Raw genomic sequence first — 19,891 nt, forward strand, 5'->3', positions numbered from 1 at the left:
TATAATAAAATTCTGCCTAAACTACGCAGCAAAAACACCCTATAAGAGAGACGTCTATGCACAATCAATTGATCACACCCAAAAACAACGCCATGTTTCCTAGAAACCACTCACTTTAAAACACCAAAAAAATAGTTAAAAACCCCACAGATGGGAAACCTCGTTTCTTCTATATTGAGTATTGTTCTAAATGAAGTTTCACATAATGGATTCTTTTCTAAGATGGGTATCTCTATAAGCTTTTGCTGAGTGAGATGGACAAAGATTCAAGAAAAAGAGACAGATGACCCTGATATGTCATCATGTAAGCTTTGTTCTTTGTATATATATTGGTGGCATGAAGGGATCAATACCAGTGTAAAAATGCTATTTTGGACTCCATTATTATAATAGCATTCGAGCAGGCGTTGATCTTCAACATGTCACCAAACAAGAATATATCAAACCAAAATACAGGATGCCACTAAAAATAAGCTTCTTCTAAAGACATGCGTTATGTAGGAAAATTGGCATCTAGCTAAGGTATTAAAAAAGGTTCAAAACGCCAAAAGAAATTCAAGAAGAAGAAGCTGATGACAGTGAAGATTTTGATGAGAAACTAGATTAGCATTTTTATTTTTTTTTTCATTTTCTATTTTTTGTTATCTAATTCTCTATTGTTTATTATCTAATTCTCTACTAATAAAATAAATTGAGTATAAAATGCCAAAAACTACAAACACCAAAACGCCTTATAGTATGAAAACTATGAGAACGGATGCTAGCAAAGCACGTTGTTGCCATATAAAACGCCGAAAAATGCCAAACAATGTATTATTATAAACAACACTAATTGACTAAACGCCATTAAAACAATGTATAAAACAATGTGCCATCTTTATCTAAACGAAACCTAAAAAAGTGTTATAGCCTTAACAGATGAAACTGAACAAAACAGTAAATGCAAACAGTAAAATGAAGAGACGGGAACATTATTGCTAAACATTTATTATATTAAAAGCCACTACATGGTAAATTGAGTTTATTTTGTCTTTTCAAAATGCCATAATTGTCTGTCACATTATAGGCTTGCATCCTACATGGCACAACAATTAATAAAAAAATACACATCAAGAAAATTACTGATGTTTTTTACCGCCAAAAACAAATATCTACCTGGTGCCAAAAAAAATCTCATTATATAAGTACAACAGCTAAACAAAGGCTTCACACTCCACACATTCACTAAAAACGCCACATCTTGTCTAAAACGCCATATAATTTAAAAAAATGGCACATGTTATTGCAAGGAGGTTTGAGAGGTCAGAGGGACGTTTCGTCATTAAGTTCTCTGACAGGAGAAGGGTGAAAGTCAAAACACAAAGTCATACTTAGTATGGATGAATCCGTTCAAAGGGATATTTTAGCCCTGGGGTCCCAGTGGCCTACGATTGTGAGAGAAATCGAAGGGTAATAAAAAGATTAGAGAGAAAATTTCCAGGAAATGATGATGATGATGTTGAAGATACTAATCTACAAAAAGTTACCAGTTGGAGTTGGATTCTGGATGAACAAGCAAGAAGGGTGAGGGTGAGCTTTCAACACGGGATGGATTATTCATTTACAATTGACGAACTGCTGAACACAGATAGACTACATCTTATCGAACAGCTCTGTGATTTGTCACCTTCGAACAATGCTAGATCCAGCTTTGCGAATACATTCAAGTATAGGATGGAACAAAGAAAAGACGAGATTATGGCGTTATACGCCAATGAACAAGATGATGATAATGAGTCTGAGAAGAGTGATGAGCAAAGCGATGGTTAGATCTCAGATGTAATACCATCCACAGAAGACTATTAGTTTTTGTTTGATTTCTTCTTAGCTGTACTCTTTTAAATTTCTAATGAATTTAAAAACGCCAGGAACGTGAAGAAATTTACCATCATAACCTATATAAAAACTGTTGAAATCTAGAAAAACGCCTAATGAATTTGGGAAGCACCATGGAGGAAAATAACATATAATTACTAATGATTTTATTAAATTTGGGGGCGCACATATAACGCCAAAATATTTACTATGCTCCTGATCTAAAAAAACAATAAAAACGCCATATATTTGTTAAACGCCAAAAATGGAGAGGTGTTTTGAGACGCGTTTAAAAAAATAATATAAAAGGACAAAAAAGCCCCTCCGCCCTTCACTATGTCGCGTGCCACGTGTTAGGCCAGGATCCGTTCTCATCGTTCTCACACTTTAGGGCGTTTTCTCCTGATCTCGTACCGATATATATACATACATATATATATATATATATATATATATATATATATATATATATATGGTTAGGTTAACGTACAAGAGCCCTTATCCTACATTACGTACGCGATCATCTCAACCGTCAGATGTTTATCCCACATTGAATCGCATGTTGGTTTTTTGTAACAATTTCGCATGTTGGTTTTTTCACATGCGATTTCATCAAAATTACCACATGCGAAATTGTTACAAAAAACCAACATGCGATTTCATCAAAATTAGCACATGCGAAATTGTTAATAAAAACCAACATGCGATTTCATCAAAATTATCACATGCGATTTCATCCATGCTATTTTATAACATGCAATTTTACTATATCGTACATATTGTACGTTAAGGAATATTGTATTTTACACTTTCAATATATATATATATATATATATATATATACTAATGTGTAAGCTATATACATAAAAACTCCTACATACATGTGTAGGGTGTATAAATAAATTATTGTTGTTTTTAACTAGGGGAATACCCGCGCTCCGCCGCGGGTTGGCGGAAATTCGGTATGTGTTGTTACGGCTAATTACAATACCGGTATTCGCTATATCAACCGAAAGAAATCAAAAAACATAAACTCAGTAGTGTGCCCAGAATAATATCGACACAATGTTTTACGTCGATTGAAATTCTTAAAAACGCTTAGTGGTTCAGATTATACCGATACCAGTGTCGATGTGGTTCGGTCGCAATTTGTGTCGTTTGTTAGGGTAACGACATGGTTCCGACACTCAAGAAAAACACTTTATTTTTATTACAACTCTATTACCAACAAATTTTATACCGATCTAAACATAGTCGGGATTCATTTTTTAAAGTTAACGAACGCAAACTATTGAAATAAAATCAAATTAAATAAATTAAAAGTGTATACTATTTAGAGAGTATAAAACATTAAAAATTAAAGGGATTAAAATGTTAAAATGTTAAAATTGTATTGAATAAAAAATAAATTATGTAATAATAATTATAATAATCATTAAAATATAAATAATATAGAAATAGCAAATTATCATAAATTTAATATCATAGTAAAATAACACTTTAAAAATATAATTTAAGATTATAGTAAAATAACAATCTAAAAAATAATATTATGGGAAGCCCTTGCAATTGGTTACACCAAAATAAAAACAAAGAGGGCAAAAAGTAAACGTCAGTATTGAACTTCTTAAGCACGTATTAAGGTTAAACGCCAGAACCATTTGAAATACTTTATGTTTCCTTAATATTCTATGTTTTATTTTACATTTATACAAAGTAAGCTGTGAAAAATAATAATAATAATAATAATAATAATAATAATAATAATAATAATAATAGGCTAATGGATTACATGTGGCATCCAAATATTGGATCCACCATCCAAACTAATCAATGTATGAGGTTACTGTACATCTCCTTTAAAAATGAAAGGATATAGAATTTTAAGATAGATAAATAAACAATCCATTATGTAAACTGACTTTTTTTTTTCTCTTTTTATCCCTTTTCTGCATTAATCTGTTTCTTGAATTTAAGCTTTTGTATATAGGGTTAGGTTCCTTTGTAAACAACTCTTTTGATTGTAAACACTATTGAACTAATTTTTGCATTTGTTTGTCAATATATAAGTGTAAATCAATAGACATGATTTTATGATGAAAATACACTAGTGTATTTTACGCTTTTGATGATGTTTTAATTATTTAAATCAATGGTTAGAATTTATTCACTCAGTTTATTAATAAATTAGTGTTCACTTCAGAACCCCATACAAATTTAAGCTTTTGTATCAGCTTAACTTAGATATCACAGTTTATGTGATAAGTATACTATGATTTATAAATGAATAATACTGAGTAGTTTCAATTTCATGTTGTTTAAGGAAAAAGAAATCACAAAACTATTTTTATATATTTATTTTTAACACTTCAAATCAAAGTATTCTATCAGCCAACAAAATTCTACATTATAGTTTTATATTATAATTATAATATAATAAAAATATAAATATAAAAATAATAACAATAACTATAATATATATAATACATTAATAATAATAATAATATAAATAATAATGAACCTATTAATTCACAAATCTTGGGACTAGTAACCATTGACACGTTAGCCAAACTCTGACGCCAGCATGGATTCGGTTAAGATAATATAGTCTGGTCAGAGTAGGGTTAGGCACCTCTGTTTAGAAGGGTGTGAGATCTCTCTCACAACAAGTTAAAAATTATAACCGTTAAAAAAAAAAACCATTGACACGTGGCACCTCATAATTCGTTCCTTTTCCCTTTTCCCCCTTTTTTTATAGTGTATATATGATTTAGTGTCTTTGGTAAAGTGGTTTTGTCTCTCCTTGAATGTGACTTTGACTCCAGAATTTCTATTTTTCACTGCTAGGCATGTCATTGATGCAGTAGGGCAGTAATCCCTACGTGGCAGGTTATGTTGTGTTCCACTGTGCAATAACCACACAATGACACAAAATCACAAAAAACTTATTCCTTTTTTAACTCTATATATATCACACATGAAGCTCTAAATCCTTTTAGCCGGCTCTCACATAAAAGCAATAGTCATTTTTTTATGTTTTTTTTATGATGATGTAATATTTTTTTCTCATTTTTATCTTTTGTGAGGTTTGTTTTTGAGTTTCAATTTTAATGTTCCATTCTTGTGGAAGAATGCGAAGAAATGAGGAATGGTGAGCTAGTTGTCAGGTGGGTCGGGCCTCTCTCCCTTTTCCCTCTCTCTTTCTTCTTATTCTCTGCACCACCAAACCACCACCACCATTAAACCTTCACATCTTCTCTATCTTTCTCGTTCTTCTCTGCTGGAAAACGGATCATCGGCGGTTCACGATGGCATCATCATGTATACAATGCTGCACCTGTGTGGGTTCTGGCTGGCGGCTCTCTGCCAGAAAAAAGGAACCACCGGCAGGTCACGTTCTCGTTCTTAGAAGGGGTGTGGGTTCTGGTTGACGGTGTAAAAAACGAGCGATGCTGCACCTGTGCGGGTCAACTTTGAGTGGTTATGAGGGAGACCGGTTAAGGTTATGTAATGGGTCACAGTTGAATGACGTCGTAGTGATATTGATGATGATGGAGTTTGGTGGGTCATAGTTGAATGGGTTTCAAGAATTTGAGTGGATGGTAGGGATTAGAAGGAAGATACATGAGAATCCTCACCCGGGTTATCAAGAATTTGAAACTAGTATGATTATTAGAGAAGAGTTGAATTACTTGAGGATTTCTCACAAACTGAGATGGGTTCTTGATCTTGTGTATAACCCACTAAAGATTTGAGCATTCACTTTGCCGGCCCAACCATATGTTCCCCAACCATCTATCCATTCACTTCGCCGGCCCAACCATCTGTTCCCCAACAGCCCATGGCCCAACCTTTTCCCCACAGCCCATGACCCAACCATCTCCAACACCGAGCCCACCTGTTCCCGAACAGCCCACGACCGAACCATGACCACCCGCGCTAAAGCGGGTAATCCTAGATCCCAAACCCGCCTCAACCTACTGACTACTACCTCCTCACCTATATCTCCTATCCCTCACTCATACGCTAAAGCTTTATCGGATCCAAATTGGCTTGCGTCTATGCATACAGAATATAGTGCTTTAGGGAGTAATGGTACATGGGAGCTTGTACGACGTCCCACAAATAGTCCGGTTATTCGTTGTATGTGGCTTTTGAGCCACAAGTTTAAATCCGATGGATCGTTGGAACGCTATAAAGCTCGGTTGGTAGTTAATGGAAAATCTCAAACGGTTGGAATTGATTGTCAGGACACATTTAGCCCAGTTGTTAAACCGGACACTATCCGGACCGTTTTGTCTCTTGCGGTCTGTCTTTCCTGCCAGATTCATCAGCTTGATGTCATGAACGCCTAGTTACATGGTGACCTTAAGGAGACCGTATACATGCATCAGCCCCCATGCTTTGTCAACAAAGATATACGCTAATATGTTTGTGTTTCTTGATTTGGGTGTTCATAATTCTTAACTTTTATGTTTAAAGTTTGGTTCTTCATGAAGATTTGAGTTTCTGATCTTGTTTCTTAATCTGAGTGTTCTGGATTTTGACAATTTGTTTGGTTAAAAATGTTAAATTCAGAGTTACATCAGAGTTTAAAACTTAATTCAATCGATAAATATTAACATAGGCGGTGACAGTGGAGGTTGGATGAAGTAGACAAAGGTGGTGGCCGGAGTTTTTGAGACGGTACTTGACGGAGAAGAAGTTGGTATGCGACCAGGGTGGGGGGGGGGGTTGGGGTGATGAAGATGACATAGGTTGGTGGGTCCCATATGTTTGTCTTAAGATGAGTAAGGGTATTTAGTTTATTTCGTACCCACTTAACATAAAAACTAATATCCATCCACGGTAGAGATTATCCGAGAACGAATGTGTAAAAGTTAGAGACCATAGCTGTCATTTAAAAAATGTAGGCACGTAGATGAAAATGGAGCAAAACACAGGGGTTATCTAGACATTTTTCTCTTGTAAAATTACTAAAACTATTAAAACTTTTGTAATCTATACTATATATTAAGGGAGCTTAGAAGCTGACCTAAAATTGCCTACGTGTCATCATATTAGGTATGTCATATAGACTCCGCTGATGTCATAATTCCGAATTTTTTTATATAGAATCTGTTTTTTATTTGTTGTTAAATTGAAAAAAATTTCTTTTTTTTAGGAAGCCAATTTGAAAATGCATTGGGAGTTGTTTGGCCATTTAATGCACATCAGATCAACTCTCTTTCTTCTCGATTCAAATTTATAGCACACATTTCTCTCTTTCTTCTCTATTTCTCTCTTTCTTCTCTATTCTTCTTCATCACAGGGGATTTCTTTTCAAATTCTAGGGTTTCTCTTACAAAGCTTCGTCACCAAGAATGTCAGCGGAGAAGAAATCCGCCAGTGAATCACCTAAACTACCAGATCCTCCATCAAGCCTTATTTCTTAGTTGTTCAATCCCTGATTTGCAGACACAAGTATCTCCATAAAAACATCCATCTTTGCATTAAAACCCAAATAATGGATTTTAATAATCCAAACTTTTAGTCGTTGGCCGGCAACGGTCCCAACTTTAAAAATAACTGGTGGTAGTCCCAACTTTTTACATATTGTAAACAAATGGACTTTTACTAAAAAGAACCTTAATTTCTTTTTGTCTCTTTATCCTTTTCGGTTTAGTAAAGGTCCATTGATTTACATTATACGAAAAAGTTTCCAAAAAGGATAAGCAGACAAAAAGAAATTAAGGTTTTTTTTAGTAAAAGTCCATTAGTTTACAATATATGAAAAGTTGGGGCCACCACCGGTTATTTTTGAAGTTGGGACCGTTTCCGGCCAATAACTAAAAGTTTGGATTATTAAAATCCATTATTCCAAACCCTAAACTACCAGATCCTCCATCTATTGTTTTGGTGCAGTAGGTTATTAAGCGGTGAACATGGGTGGCGGCGGGTAAGGTTCCGTCCCCAGGTAAGTTCAGGCATCGGTCGCAGTTATAATGTTTTGCTCTTGCATAAACCTTTAGTTGAATCTGATTTAGCTTCGAGTTAGAACAAATTCACACCACTGAGTTGTTATTCACTTAAAAATCTTCATCACCATCACATGTGTTTAATTGATAGGTGTTTAGGGGCTGTTGGTTGAAGGTGATGAATCAACTCGCCAGATTATTACTGCTGTGCTCAGAAAATGTAGTTATAAAGGTGAGTCTTTTTACCAGATATCTTTTTAATTTTTATATAACTTTTGTGAATTTAGGTTTATTTTGAGAAATTGTTGGTGGGTTTTTGGAATTAAGGGTTCTTGACAAATCTTGATCCTCAAGTTTTGATTTTTAATATGATTTGGAAAGGTTTTAGGTGAAATCAGTCATTAGAGTTTGAATTTGGATTGTTTTTTTGGTGGGTTTTTGGAATTAAGGGTTTTTTTAAGCTGAATTACCTAGGATCCAAACTGATTTTACCTCTAAAGTTAAGTTGGATTTGGATTTATGGATCCAAAAGGAAAAAGAATCAGAGATTATGTATTTTTACCAGATATCTTTTTAATTTTTTATATAACTTTTTTGAATTTAGGTTTATTTGGAGAAATTGTTGGTGGGTTTTTGGAATTAAGGGTTCTTGACCAATCTTGATCCTGAAGTTTTGATTTTTAATATGATTTGGTAAGGTTTAAGGTGAAATCGGTCATTATGTGCTTGAAATGCTTAAGGGTTTTTTTTGGAATTAAAGGTTTTTTAAGCTGAATTGCTTAGGATCCAAACTGATTTTACCTCTAAAGTTAAGTTGGATTTGTGGATCCAAAAGGAAAAAGAATCAGAGATTATGTGTTGTTAATCTACAATATCATCGAACTTTTGGCGGGGTAAAATCCAGAGGGCTGATGGCAAAAATTGATGTTTCTACCATTGAAGGGCAACCGTGATATTGCAGCCACCGTGAAGGAAGATGATGAATCGAGTGCTAATAACACCTGCCTTCCGTCTCGCGATTATGTGCTTGAAATGGCACTATAATTTATGCCATGCAATTATTCTTTCTTAATCTTTTGGATCATTATTAAATTATTTTACTTTCATGTGTTTAGGGATTGCATGTCAAGCCAACAGTTAATGGATTTTATCCATAAGCAATTGATATCGGTAGGTTTGAGATAACTCTTGTTGCCCTTTAAATTACATCAGGTTAGAGGTAACATTGTTTGAAATGTTGTTGCTAATTAGTTGAAGTCACTTGCAGAGGTGACGTTGTTTGAAATGTTGTTGCTAATAAGCTATTCCTGTCCAATATGTTTGACTTTTACTATACAAAAAATTGTGCATTTCAACCGCAGCCCGTTTTCACTGCATAAAAATGGTCGCTTTTAACATCAGTTGGAAGTTTAAATCATTTAGTAAATAAAGCATCAGTTTTGGTTTTGCTTTATCTCAAATCAATTAAATTGATCAAATTTAATTTATCAAATTTTATTATGTAACGGTTTGAATTCAGGATTCTATTAAGGGAGATTAGAGGATGACCTCGATTTTCCTACGTGTCACGTTCTTAGCTATTAAGGGAGATTAGAGGATGACCTCTGTTGAAGAACCAACCAGTGAGAGTGTTTTGGTTGAAAACTTGGAGGGGTCGGTGACGTTGTCGAGGGTTGTCAGGAAATGCTAAGTGATAACATTTCCTGACAACCCTCGACAATGTCACCGACCCCTCCTAAAAATTCCATCAAAACACTCTCACTGGTTGCTTCTACAACAAAGGGTTTCTTTTTATTACCTGAACCTGTATCATCTCAATTGTGTTGACTAACCCTGTATGTGTTGTTACATTAAGATTCAATTAAGATTTTTTTGATGGTGAAAACTGATCGGTTCAGTTTTTGATCACCTTATATGCTTTCGTCATCTCAGGCTATGATGGCGAGATCTGGCATGTTGTTGCAACATGCCCTAATCGTTGCCGGCTGTCGTTCGTGGCTGTTCTAGGTAGCATTGGGTGTAATCGATGTTTGGTTAATGATAATTAGATCGATGTCACCTAAGGGATATTTAGTCAATGATGTTGATGAGATGCTTCTCACCTGAGACTAAAACTATGATGAAGCAAACGTCTGCCCGAATATAAGCGAGGTCTGACATTTTCAAATCATTTGTATTACTTTAGCAAATCATTTAGTGTTGACTGTGATGATGAATAAAAATGAATATAAAGTGCATTTTTCTTGTGCTTTCAACATGAGGCTATGATGATTTTGCAAACTGTGTGAAAATTGAATGAAGATAGCATTATGGTATGGCAATGTTGTAGGATGGCAGTTGTTCATGCAACCTCTGTTGCAGCCATGGTGTTGTCATCTTTATGCATAATCTGAGCCTCACAGTCTGACAATATAAATGTTTTGCAACTTCACCTTGAATAGAGAAGAAAGAGAGAGTTGGAAGGAGATATGATTACCTCTGAGTGCATTAAATGGCCAAAACAACTCCCTATGCATTTCAAATTTTGCCTCCTAAAAAAACAGATTATTACCTGAAGCTGTATCATCTGAATTTTGAACTGTTTTGATTGAACCTGTATGTGTTGTTACATTAAGATTCAATTAGGATTTTTTTTTATTTTGAAAATTGATCGGTACAGTTTTGATCACCTTAGATGCTTTTGTCATTTGAGGCTATGATGGCGAGATCTGGCGTGTTGTTGCAACATGCCTTAATCGTTGCTGGCTGCCGTTCGCGGCTGTTCTAGGTAGCGTTGGGTGTAATCGATGTTTGGTTGATGATAATTAGATCGATGTCACCTAACGGATATTCAGTCAATGATGTTGATGAGATGCTTCTCACCTAAGTCTAAAACTATGATGAAGGAAACGTCTGCCCGAATATACGCGAGGCTATGATGATTTTGTAGATCTGAGTAAAAATTGAATGAAGATAGCATTATGGTATGACAAGGTCGTAGGTTGGCAGTTGTTCATGCAACCTCTCTTGCAGCCATGGTGTTGTCATCTTTATGCACAATCTGAGCTTGGCATTCTGACAATATAAATGTTTTGCAACTTCACCATGAATGACCTTCGCCGACACGGTGAGGACGCCGGTAAGATTTTCAATTTTTTGTTTGTATATTGGTCATATAAATTGACGTTTAGACCTGATTCCTGTGTTTTGTTTTACATGTGGTCGTGTGGCTCTGGTGATTTTACCAACAGTTCTTGGTCAATTAGATCCATTGCATGTGATGTTACTACCGAGGTACTGTTATTATATACAATATTATTTTGATTAAATTGTATTTATAATATGATCAGCATGGACTATGTGGCATAATATTGTATATAATGATTTTGTAGATTAAAGTGTCAAGAAGAAAGAGAGAGATGGATATTTTATTACTTCTCACAGGTACATTTAATGCACAAAACAACTTAAACGTCTCTACTCAGATCGATGAAGATGATTTTGTCATCTGAGGTTACGATGGTGAGATCTGGCCTATTGTTGCAACATATAAAGCATCGTTGCCGGCTGCCGTTGGCGGCTGTGCTAGGTAGATTTCACTGTAATCCATGTTTGGTCGATGATTATACCATCGCTGTCACATAAGACAACGTTTTTTAGATTGCAAGTGATATTCAGTCAATGATGTTGATGAGATGGTTCTCACCTGAGACTAAAACTATGTTGTTTTCCAAGAATTCTATGGTTGGCGCTGCTCCCAGAGTGGTGATATATATTAGCTATGCCACATTGAAGGAGCTTAGAAGCGACTGGTAATTTGCCTACGTGTCATTATATTAGGTATGCCACATTGGTTCCGCTGATGTCATAATTGCGAATTTTTTATAATATTATGTATATATAATCTGTTTTTTATTTGTTATTAATTTGAAAAATGCATGGGGAGTTGTTTGGCCATTTAATGCACATCAGAAGTAATCTTATCAACTCTCTATTTCTTGAAAAGGGATCGTGTATAATTGTTGTTACATCTATACAAGAAAATGGAGTTTGGTTGGTCTGAGATGCCTATTTAGCTGTATGTGATGACGCTGGTAAGTTTTCCAAATATTCATTTGTAGATCGGTTATATAAATTGACGTTTGTAACCAATTTATATGTTTTGTTTTACAGGTGTTTGTGTGGCCAGTTTACTGTGAATTTGGTTGAATCATCGTTTGTAACTTGGTTCATGTGGCCATTGATACAAAGTGACTGTGAAGATGTTAAGTTCGAAGTAACTGTCTCCTACAGATCAGGTGGTTACTCTCAATTCTCGATTGTTGTTCAATCAGAAAGATAAGGTACTTTTTCCATCCCTGAAGATGCTCTTGGTATGTTTGTTTTTAGTCGTGATTGGGAATTTCAAGAATTTGTAGTTTGATAAAGGTTTCATCTTTTTTTATTCGTTTTGTTTGTGGTAATGATTTTCGTTTTGTTGTAGTGTTTGATTTGTTTTTTAATTATTTTGGTTGGCTGATACACGAGAATCACCCGTAGAACTCACCACCAGAACCATAGGGCATGTCAAAAACGATGATCATGAAGCCAACAGCAACAGCTTACATAAACAATCACTGGTTAATTCAACACACAGGCAAGTCTGGATGGATTGTATATAGATTCAATGATCTTTGTTTGTTTTTCATTCAGTTTACTTCTCACTTAAACGTGTTTTGATGATAATAGCAATTTGCTGATTACGATGATGGTTAGTTTGATAAGCAGCAAACCGGTGTACACATGTGGAGGCAAGAGTGTAACATTTCAAGTTTGGTAAGCATATAACTAGCTACTTGTGTTTTGTTTTTTTTTTTTTGGAGCATTTTGTTTGCTTTTATGTTTTAAGATTTTAACGTGTTAATACAACCAAGAAGCGGAATAACAGTACAATTGACACCACATCACACAGACCAAACAACAATTCTTCAGGAAAAACTGGTTAGTGCATTCAAAAGTTAATAATCTGAATTATGGATTGGTATTAAGATGTTTGTAAATTGGTTCAAAGTTGTCAGCTGATGTTGAGATTCTTGAATCAGTGAAAATCCGGTGCCATATAATTAAGTACATCTTATACTTCAAGCTCCATCTGTTTGCAGGCGAATAGGTTGACTCGATGAGGTATGAAAAACAAGTTTGATTAATTTAGTGAAAATGTGATTGAAAGATGATAACCCAGTATTTGAGGATCTCATTCTACAGCCTCGATAAATTCAGGGGTGTTTTGAAATAATGCTTCCTAGATGTTTGAAGACCGACAAATGTCCACAGAAGCAGTACTGTTAACATTTGTCAATCTTTGTTGGTTTTCAAATATCTTGGAACCATTATTTGAGAACAACCTTGCATTTATCGGAGATGTAGAATGAGATCCTCTACTGTTGGGTTATCATTTTTCAAACCCATTTTCCCTAAATTTATCCATTTTGTTTTTCATGCACGGATATAATCTGTTTTTTATTATTTGATTTGGCTGATGACCCATCTTCAAGGATGACTTATGTTTCAGATTATACAAAGATTGCCTTTTGGTTATCATAAGGTTAAATTTTAAATTAATTTGGTCTCATTCGGTTAATAAGCTTATAATTATACTTAAGCCATTAAATTCTTGACGTTAGGTCTCAATGCACCTAATGACAGCAACCATCATTGAGCCATCACATTCTTTCCGTTTACATTTCAGGTAACGGTTTTCCTTAATACATCTCGAAACTTAGGTTGTTATATATGATTTTTCAATGTGGTTTTGAAACTTACGGGATAATAATTGTCAATTTCAGGTAGGTTGGGTATTGAGATCAAAAAATTCAGCGCCACTTGCAGATATGTTTTCAAGGTCAATATTTGGCTTGAAACAGTGACAGAGGACTTTTGTTTCTGAATGTTTTGTAGCTCAACTTATGACTTATATGCCTGATGTTGTTGTCAATTCATAACTATAATGCGAATGTGAATTCATTAAATAATTTCACATCATATTTTACATATAGATGTAGCTAAAAACTTTGCGCATTATAAACTACTTAGTTTATTTCTATATTAAACATGTACACTAACACATACCGTCTTTAATATCGTTTTATAAAGATATCTAACTAAACGCAAAGAATTTAAATGATATATTATAATATGTTTTTTAGTATTTGATTTCGATCGTTATTAAACATACCCGTGTATTCACACGGGTCTTACAACTAGTTTATAATAATGAGATAGAATCACTGTAAAATCACTACTAGAAAATTAGGCAATTGCGACTAAAGTTTGTGACCTACCTAAGACGGTCGGAAAATTAGCAACCAGTTTGCGACCAAAATCAAAATTGTTGCAAAATTACAGACAAACCCAGACTCAGTCGCAAAAACGTCGCAAATTTGCGACAACATTTTGAAGTCGCAAATAAGTTAATAATGGTCGGAAAACGGTCGCAAATACTAGCAAAAATAAAAAAAAACGAAAGTTACGACCGTTTAGCAGTCGCAAATGCGAGAAAACTAAACAAACAAATGTTGCGACTGTATAAAGCAGTCGCGAATACGAGAAATATATAAAACGGTAAAAGTTGCAACCGTTTAAGCGGTCGCAAGTAAGAGATATATAAAAAAGCAAAAGTTGCGATCATCTAAGGCCGCAAATACAAGAAATAGATAGTAAAAAGCAAAATTTGTGACCGTCTAAAGAGATATACATAAGTTGCAACTATTTAAAACGGTCACAAATAGAAGATATAGATAAAAAAACAAAAGTTGCGACTGTCTAAAGCAGTCGCATATACAAGAAATATATATATACACACATATTTAAAAGTTTATATAAACAAACGGATCACTGCTAACCCGCCAAGTTAACCCGAGCACGTCCCATTTATCAAAATGTGTACATGGTTGGCCCAAAAATTGACCCAAGTCCAGAAACCGTTTAGACTAAACCTAAACTTGAACCCATGGATTTCCTACAATAACACTGATTTGTGGATTCTATTTAGTAAAAATCCGACTTGATGCATAGTTTAACAAGCAATCTGGCTTGCTTTCTTATCCTTCTAATTGACTTGATGCATAGTCTAATCAAGTCAACACCAAATACATTCCAGTTAGCCTAAAAGTGTTTTTTCCCGCAACAATGCGCGGACTTCCAACTAATAATAAATAAAACATAAAAAGTTATTTACTTCGATTAAGGTTTTTTTTCAATTTTTTTAGTTGAATGATAGAAAATAGTTTTGCACCTTAATCGATCAACAATAAAAAAAGCGGATGCGTTTTAAATCAATTAATAATTAATAATAATAATAATAATAATAATAATAATAATAATAATAATAATAATAATAATAATAATAAAACAGGAAGAATAATTGAAATCCACAAAACCCTTTGCTTAATCCAATATAACAGCAATAAAAACAGATCAGCGACTCCGTCGTTCTACATAAACCCTAGATCAGCGATTTCCGTCGTTCACCTCGTTCCCATTTTCTCGATTTCAGTTTGATCACAAATGTTGTAGCCGCTCCTCTCACCGATCGACCTGATCACAAGTGCAGGATTCCGGCGACATTCGATTAGGTCAATTTTTCTCTTCATATCCTTTAATAAATAGTGCCAGTACGATATTAAAATTAGGTTTAATGTATGGATGAAGAATCCGAATACGTGATTGAAGCCGACACTATAGTTAATTCTGCGATTTTAGAGCCAATTTAGTTCGGAATCATGTTGTTGTGAATGCTGCTGCATTTTGATTTGATGAATTTTGGATTGATTAGGATTCCGGTTAGGTCAATTTGAATTCAGCGAGTGGTTGCAATTGATAAGATTTGATTAGCATGGAACATCGAAAGGATGAGGTATGATTTCACCGTCATTTTATTTATGATTGTTTTACTCTGCTTTTATATGATTTCGTTACACTTTTTGTGAGGTTTAGCTGTAGATAACTCAAGTTTGACCTAATTTTGGTGATTGTTGTTCATTTCATTAGTATGAAGTTGAAGATTATAGGAAATTGATGTAATTTGAGCTGAGATTGGGGTTTATGCTTTAATTAAAGTGTTACACTTAAATTGCTGAACAAATAGTTACTAGTTCTGTTTAGATAGAGGATTAGGAAGTTATGTTTTGAGATGTTTGGATTTGATATGATTTATTTTCTTTATGAAGATTTGACCTAATTCTATACTATGTAGTATGAGTTATGAGGTGTTTCTTTTAGAATAATCAAATCATAATGATATTGAACATTGAAGATGCTTGAAACCTTTAATTTACAACAAGTTAAGATCATAACATACACAATACACTAATGAACTTAGATAACTGCAACCTTTACAGCTCAGATTTAACTTTCAATACTAAACTTTTATACAGCTCAATCTCATATATAGGGTTGGTTATTTGGTTACTTTTAATGCTTCAATCTCATGCTTTATTTTCTAGAACTAGTGGAGACAGTTTACTTTGCACATTGCACTTTTTTTCCTTATATATCAAGCATTTGGTCCATCTTTATATTTCAATCATATATAAAGTTTCAATAAAATTATGAAATAAGATCCTCAGGCTTGATTCCATTTTTCAAGGTGCATAAGTGTTTTTTTTTTTTGTTTTCTTTTTGGCAACAATTGTAGTTTAATCATCTAAGCACGAGTAAATAAATCACTATTAAAAGATGTTTTCTTTGGCAACAATTGTTTTCAAGGAGCATAGATGATGTTTTCTTTGCGGCTTTATTTTAACATTAAAAGATGGATTGATAAATAGTAAAGTATTTTAAAATATTATAGTCATGAAGTTAAAGCAAGAGACATATAGGATGTGGTTCCTTTGGGGTTCACGACTAAAACAACAATACTGCACACCCCCTTGTCATTAATGGTTATATATGGATATGCATTTTCATAGTGTGTATAGTGATGTATGGGGTAATATAGGTGACGCTTGTCACTAATGGGTCAAACAAAAAGGTTAGTTATAATGGATATGGGCAGAACGGGTCAAACGGGTCACGGACCAAAAGTTGCTCAAAGTGTATTTCTAATGGATTAAATCTCCTAATTTTTTTTCAGCATATATGGATAATTATTTGATTAATATTTACTTTTTAGTCTTATTTGACATTAATTATATATTTGGTTATGCATGCAGGTTGTTGAGAGGATCAACTTTAGATCATAAAATGATGCACTCATAGCTGCGACTTCAAGGTTTAACTTCAAAAATTAAATAACTTTTTATTGTTTAATTGATAAATAATATAAAGTGGTCATCTACATGTATCGGGGTGTGTAGACAAGCCTGGGCCCAGAATTTGTGTGGTTTAGTGAATAGTAGATATTGGACTCAAAAGCAGGCCTAATTAAATAAATCTAGCCCTTGACAGGCTATTCGAATGTCGGGCAGGCTCAAGTGATGAAAAAGAATAGAATGAAAGTCAATAGGATAGTAGTCGGAGATATTAGGAATGGATTGTTGTCCACAAAACTTACAACTAGAGTTTCGGATTGTAATGGTTATACATCACGTATTTTGCCTATGCAGCTTGTCATCTATTTTTTAATTCAATTTATAAAAGGAATTTAGTTTAGTGAATCTTGTTTATTTCAAAACACTTTTGTTTAAAGGTTGTGTGTGGGTTTATGATTTATTTATTTTTAATTAAATAGGTGATCCATCTCTGAAAGAGCAATTTGACTTTTGTTTTAAAGGTTGTGTGTGGTTTTATTGAATCTTAACACTTTGCATTGGTTGTATTTAGATGGAAAGGTTGAACATGATCATACAAGAGATGGTGAAAGAAAAAGAAGAGAAAGAAAGGTTGAACGGAAGGATGACAAATGTTGAACGATGCTAAAAATTAGGTATCAAAACGTCTAATCATCGAGTTGGTTATAAGCACTTTATTTTGGATATGTATTTTGTTCGGAGAACTCATGTATTTAATTTGATGTTTTAAGTGGAATGCTTTATATAATTTTGAAAATTCTAGAAATGCTTAAATTTTAAAAAATATGATATTATAAGCAGGTACAAATAGAAAGAGCTAAAAAAGCTAAAAAAATAAATACAGATCATTTTGCGACCGCAAAACAGTCGCAAGTTTGTAAAAAGCAAACGATCGCAAGAAGGTCGCATAGCAAGCGGTCGCAAAACGGTCGAAGTTTGTAAAAGGTTAGCAGTCGCAAAACAGTCGCAGTTTGTAAAAGGTTAGCAGTCGCAAAACAGTCGCAGTTTGTAAAAGGTTAGCAGTCGCAAAACGGTCGCAACTAGACTGTCGCAAACAAAGTCCCACAAAACCAGAAACAGTCGCAATATTTGCGACCGCTCTTATAGTCGCAAAACCGCAGTCGCAAAAGGAAGTAGCGGTCGTAACTTAGTCGCATTAGAGCAATTGCGACGGGTGTATTTCCGATCACATTTCCGGTCGAAAAACAGTCGCAATAGGGCAACTGCGATCGTTTTGCGACAAAAAATGCGGTCGCAAATACCCAGTTTTCTAGTAGTGAATTACTAAAACTTATGTAAAATTACTACGATCAGTAAAATTTACAGAAGATTGTTAAAAAATCATATAAGAAATTATAAGAAATTAAATAGGTTAGATATTATGTCTACTAAAAAACAAAGAGTTATAAAATAATTATGAAAGATAATATAGTTAAGAATTTTCGTATATTTGGCTCTATTTTTTTCCATATATACTAGACAGAAATTCTTGTTTTCAAATCTCCAATACTTGCCCCTGTATCTATCATTCATCAATGTGGCTTTTTAATGCCAAACATGATTAAGGTGGGAAGAATATAGATTCAGAAGATCGTCCATATATGATATATGTTCCTGAAATCAGTTTTTTAGTGCCATTCAATTATAGCAGTATCCATACACGATGTTACTCAATCTTTTGGTTAGTGGCTCGTTTTGTAGCCTCACCAGAAGAGGAGAGCACTATGCTTATCCTGATTACAGAGAGAGATGATTGTAATGGGACTAGATAAAGTTTACCATAATTGAAGTGAATCGAGGATTGACGCGGGGAATGGTGTCCATAATTAAACCTTCGAAGTTGATCGAGTCATCAACTGGATTCTCAAACTCAAACACCGCGATGATACAGACCGAAGGAGGAATGCTGAAATACTGGCCAGTCGGGCTAACCGGCTCCGACATGTCTACTTCTTCTGGCCCAAGTTTCTTGATCTTCAACTCCATTTCGGTCCTTTCTTGCAATGCCCTTAGCTTTTTCATTTTCACATTGTGAATGTATGAGTTTATATAAAATTATTCCGTTCTCTAGAGTCTAGATAACCATTTAAAACTTTGACTAATGCTGTCATTAATATTACATGCTGTCTAGACGTTTTATAATTCTCCATATTTTGTAATTTCGTTTTATGATCCTTGTGTTATAGAGGTCACGGGTACAAGTGGTGAAAAGAGACTTTTACATAAATTCAGTGCAAGAATATCATGTCCAAGTTACCACAACATATATGGATTTCACGCATGCGGGAACTTTGTATATCAAGTTTGCCCCCTTTGACAATATTATCACATCATACAGAAAACAAAAATACCTTATGTCGTAAAATACTATGTATACCTAAAATGTAAACTCACAATACATAAGTAATCAAACCATAAACGTATTATTTTGTTATGCATTTTAGTTTTGGTTATAGTTTTTAAACTACAACAATGTTGTGGCGTGCTTATTTTAATTTACGTGCATCTTGATACAATTTTTATTCAAAACCATGTTGTGAATAGTAATGTACATGTGGACGAAACACAAACATGTTATTTTTTTATCATAATTACTTTTCAGCATATTTTATGTTTCTTTTATAACTTTTAAAATAAAATGTTTTGTAAAACTCTGAGTATATATGCACTTACGACATTCTTATTTTTATCTATGTTCCAATATATTTTTACTCAATAGGATCGATGTAAAACACATATTTACATCCTTTTTGACAAATGATCATAACTATATTTTTTGTGTTTTCTCTTCAATTGTTATACCAACTATAACGAATTGATATCGAATGAATT

General features: G+C 33.9%; 1 protein-coding gene and 1 long non-coding RNA gene across 2 annotated transcripts in view; one reads left to right on the plus strand and one right to left on the minus strand.

The window, feature by feature from the left end:
* Positions 1–19,062, minus strand: part of LOC110921216 (O-acyltransferase WSD1-like) — a 38,813-nt gene extending 19,751 nt beyond the window's left edge. The window contains exon 1 of the mRNA XM_022165506.2: positions 18,839–19,062. Coding sequence (XP_022021198.1) covers positions 18,839–19,045 — 207 coding nt within the window. The 5' untranslated portion in view covers positions 19,046–19,062. The remainder of the gene's footprint in view (positions 1–18,838) is intronic.
* LOC110921217 lies at positions 15,313–17,825 on the plus strand. Its single transcript, XR_002582261.2, has 4 exons — positions 15,313–15,403; positions 15,604–15,684; positions 16,982–17,040; positions 17,592–17,825. It is a non-coding gene; the product is annotated as an uncharacterized LOC110921217 (long non-coding RNA).
* Positions 19,063–19,891: the final 829 nt, after the last annotated feature.

This window comes from Helianthus annuus, chromosome 17 (genome assembly GCF_002127325.2).
Source record: "Helianthus annuus cultivar XRQ/B chromosome 17, HanXRQr2.0-SUNRISE, whole genome shotgun sequence".
NCBI lineage: Eukaryota > Viridiplantae > Streptophyta > Magnoliopsida > Asterales > Asteraceae > Helianthus > Helianthus annuus.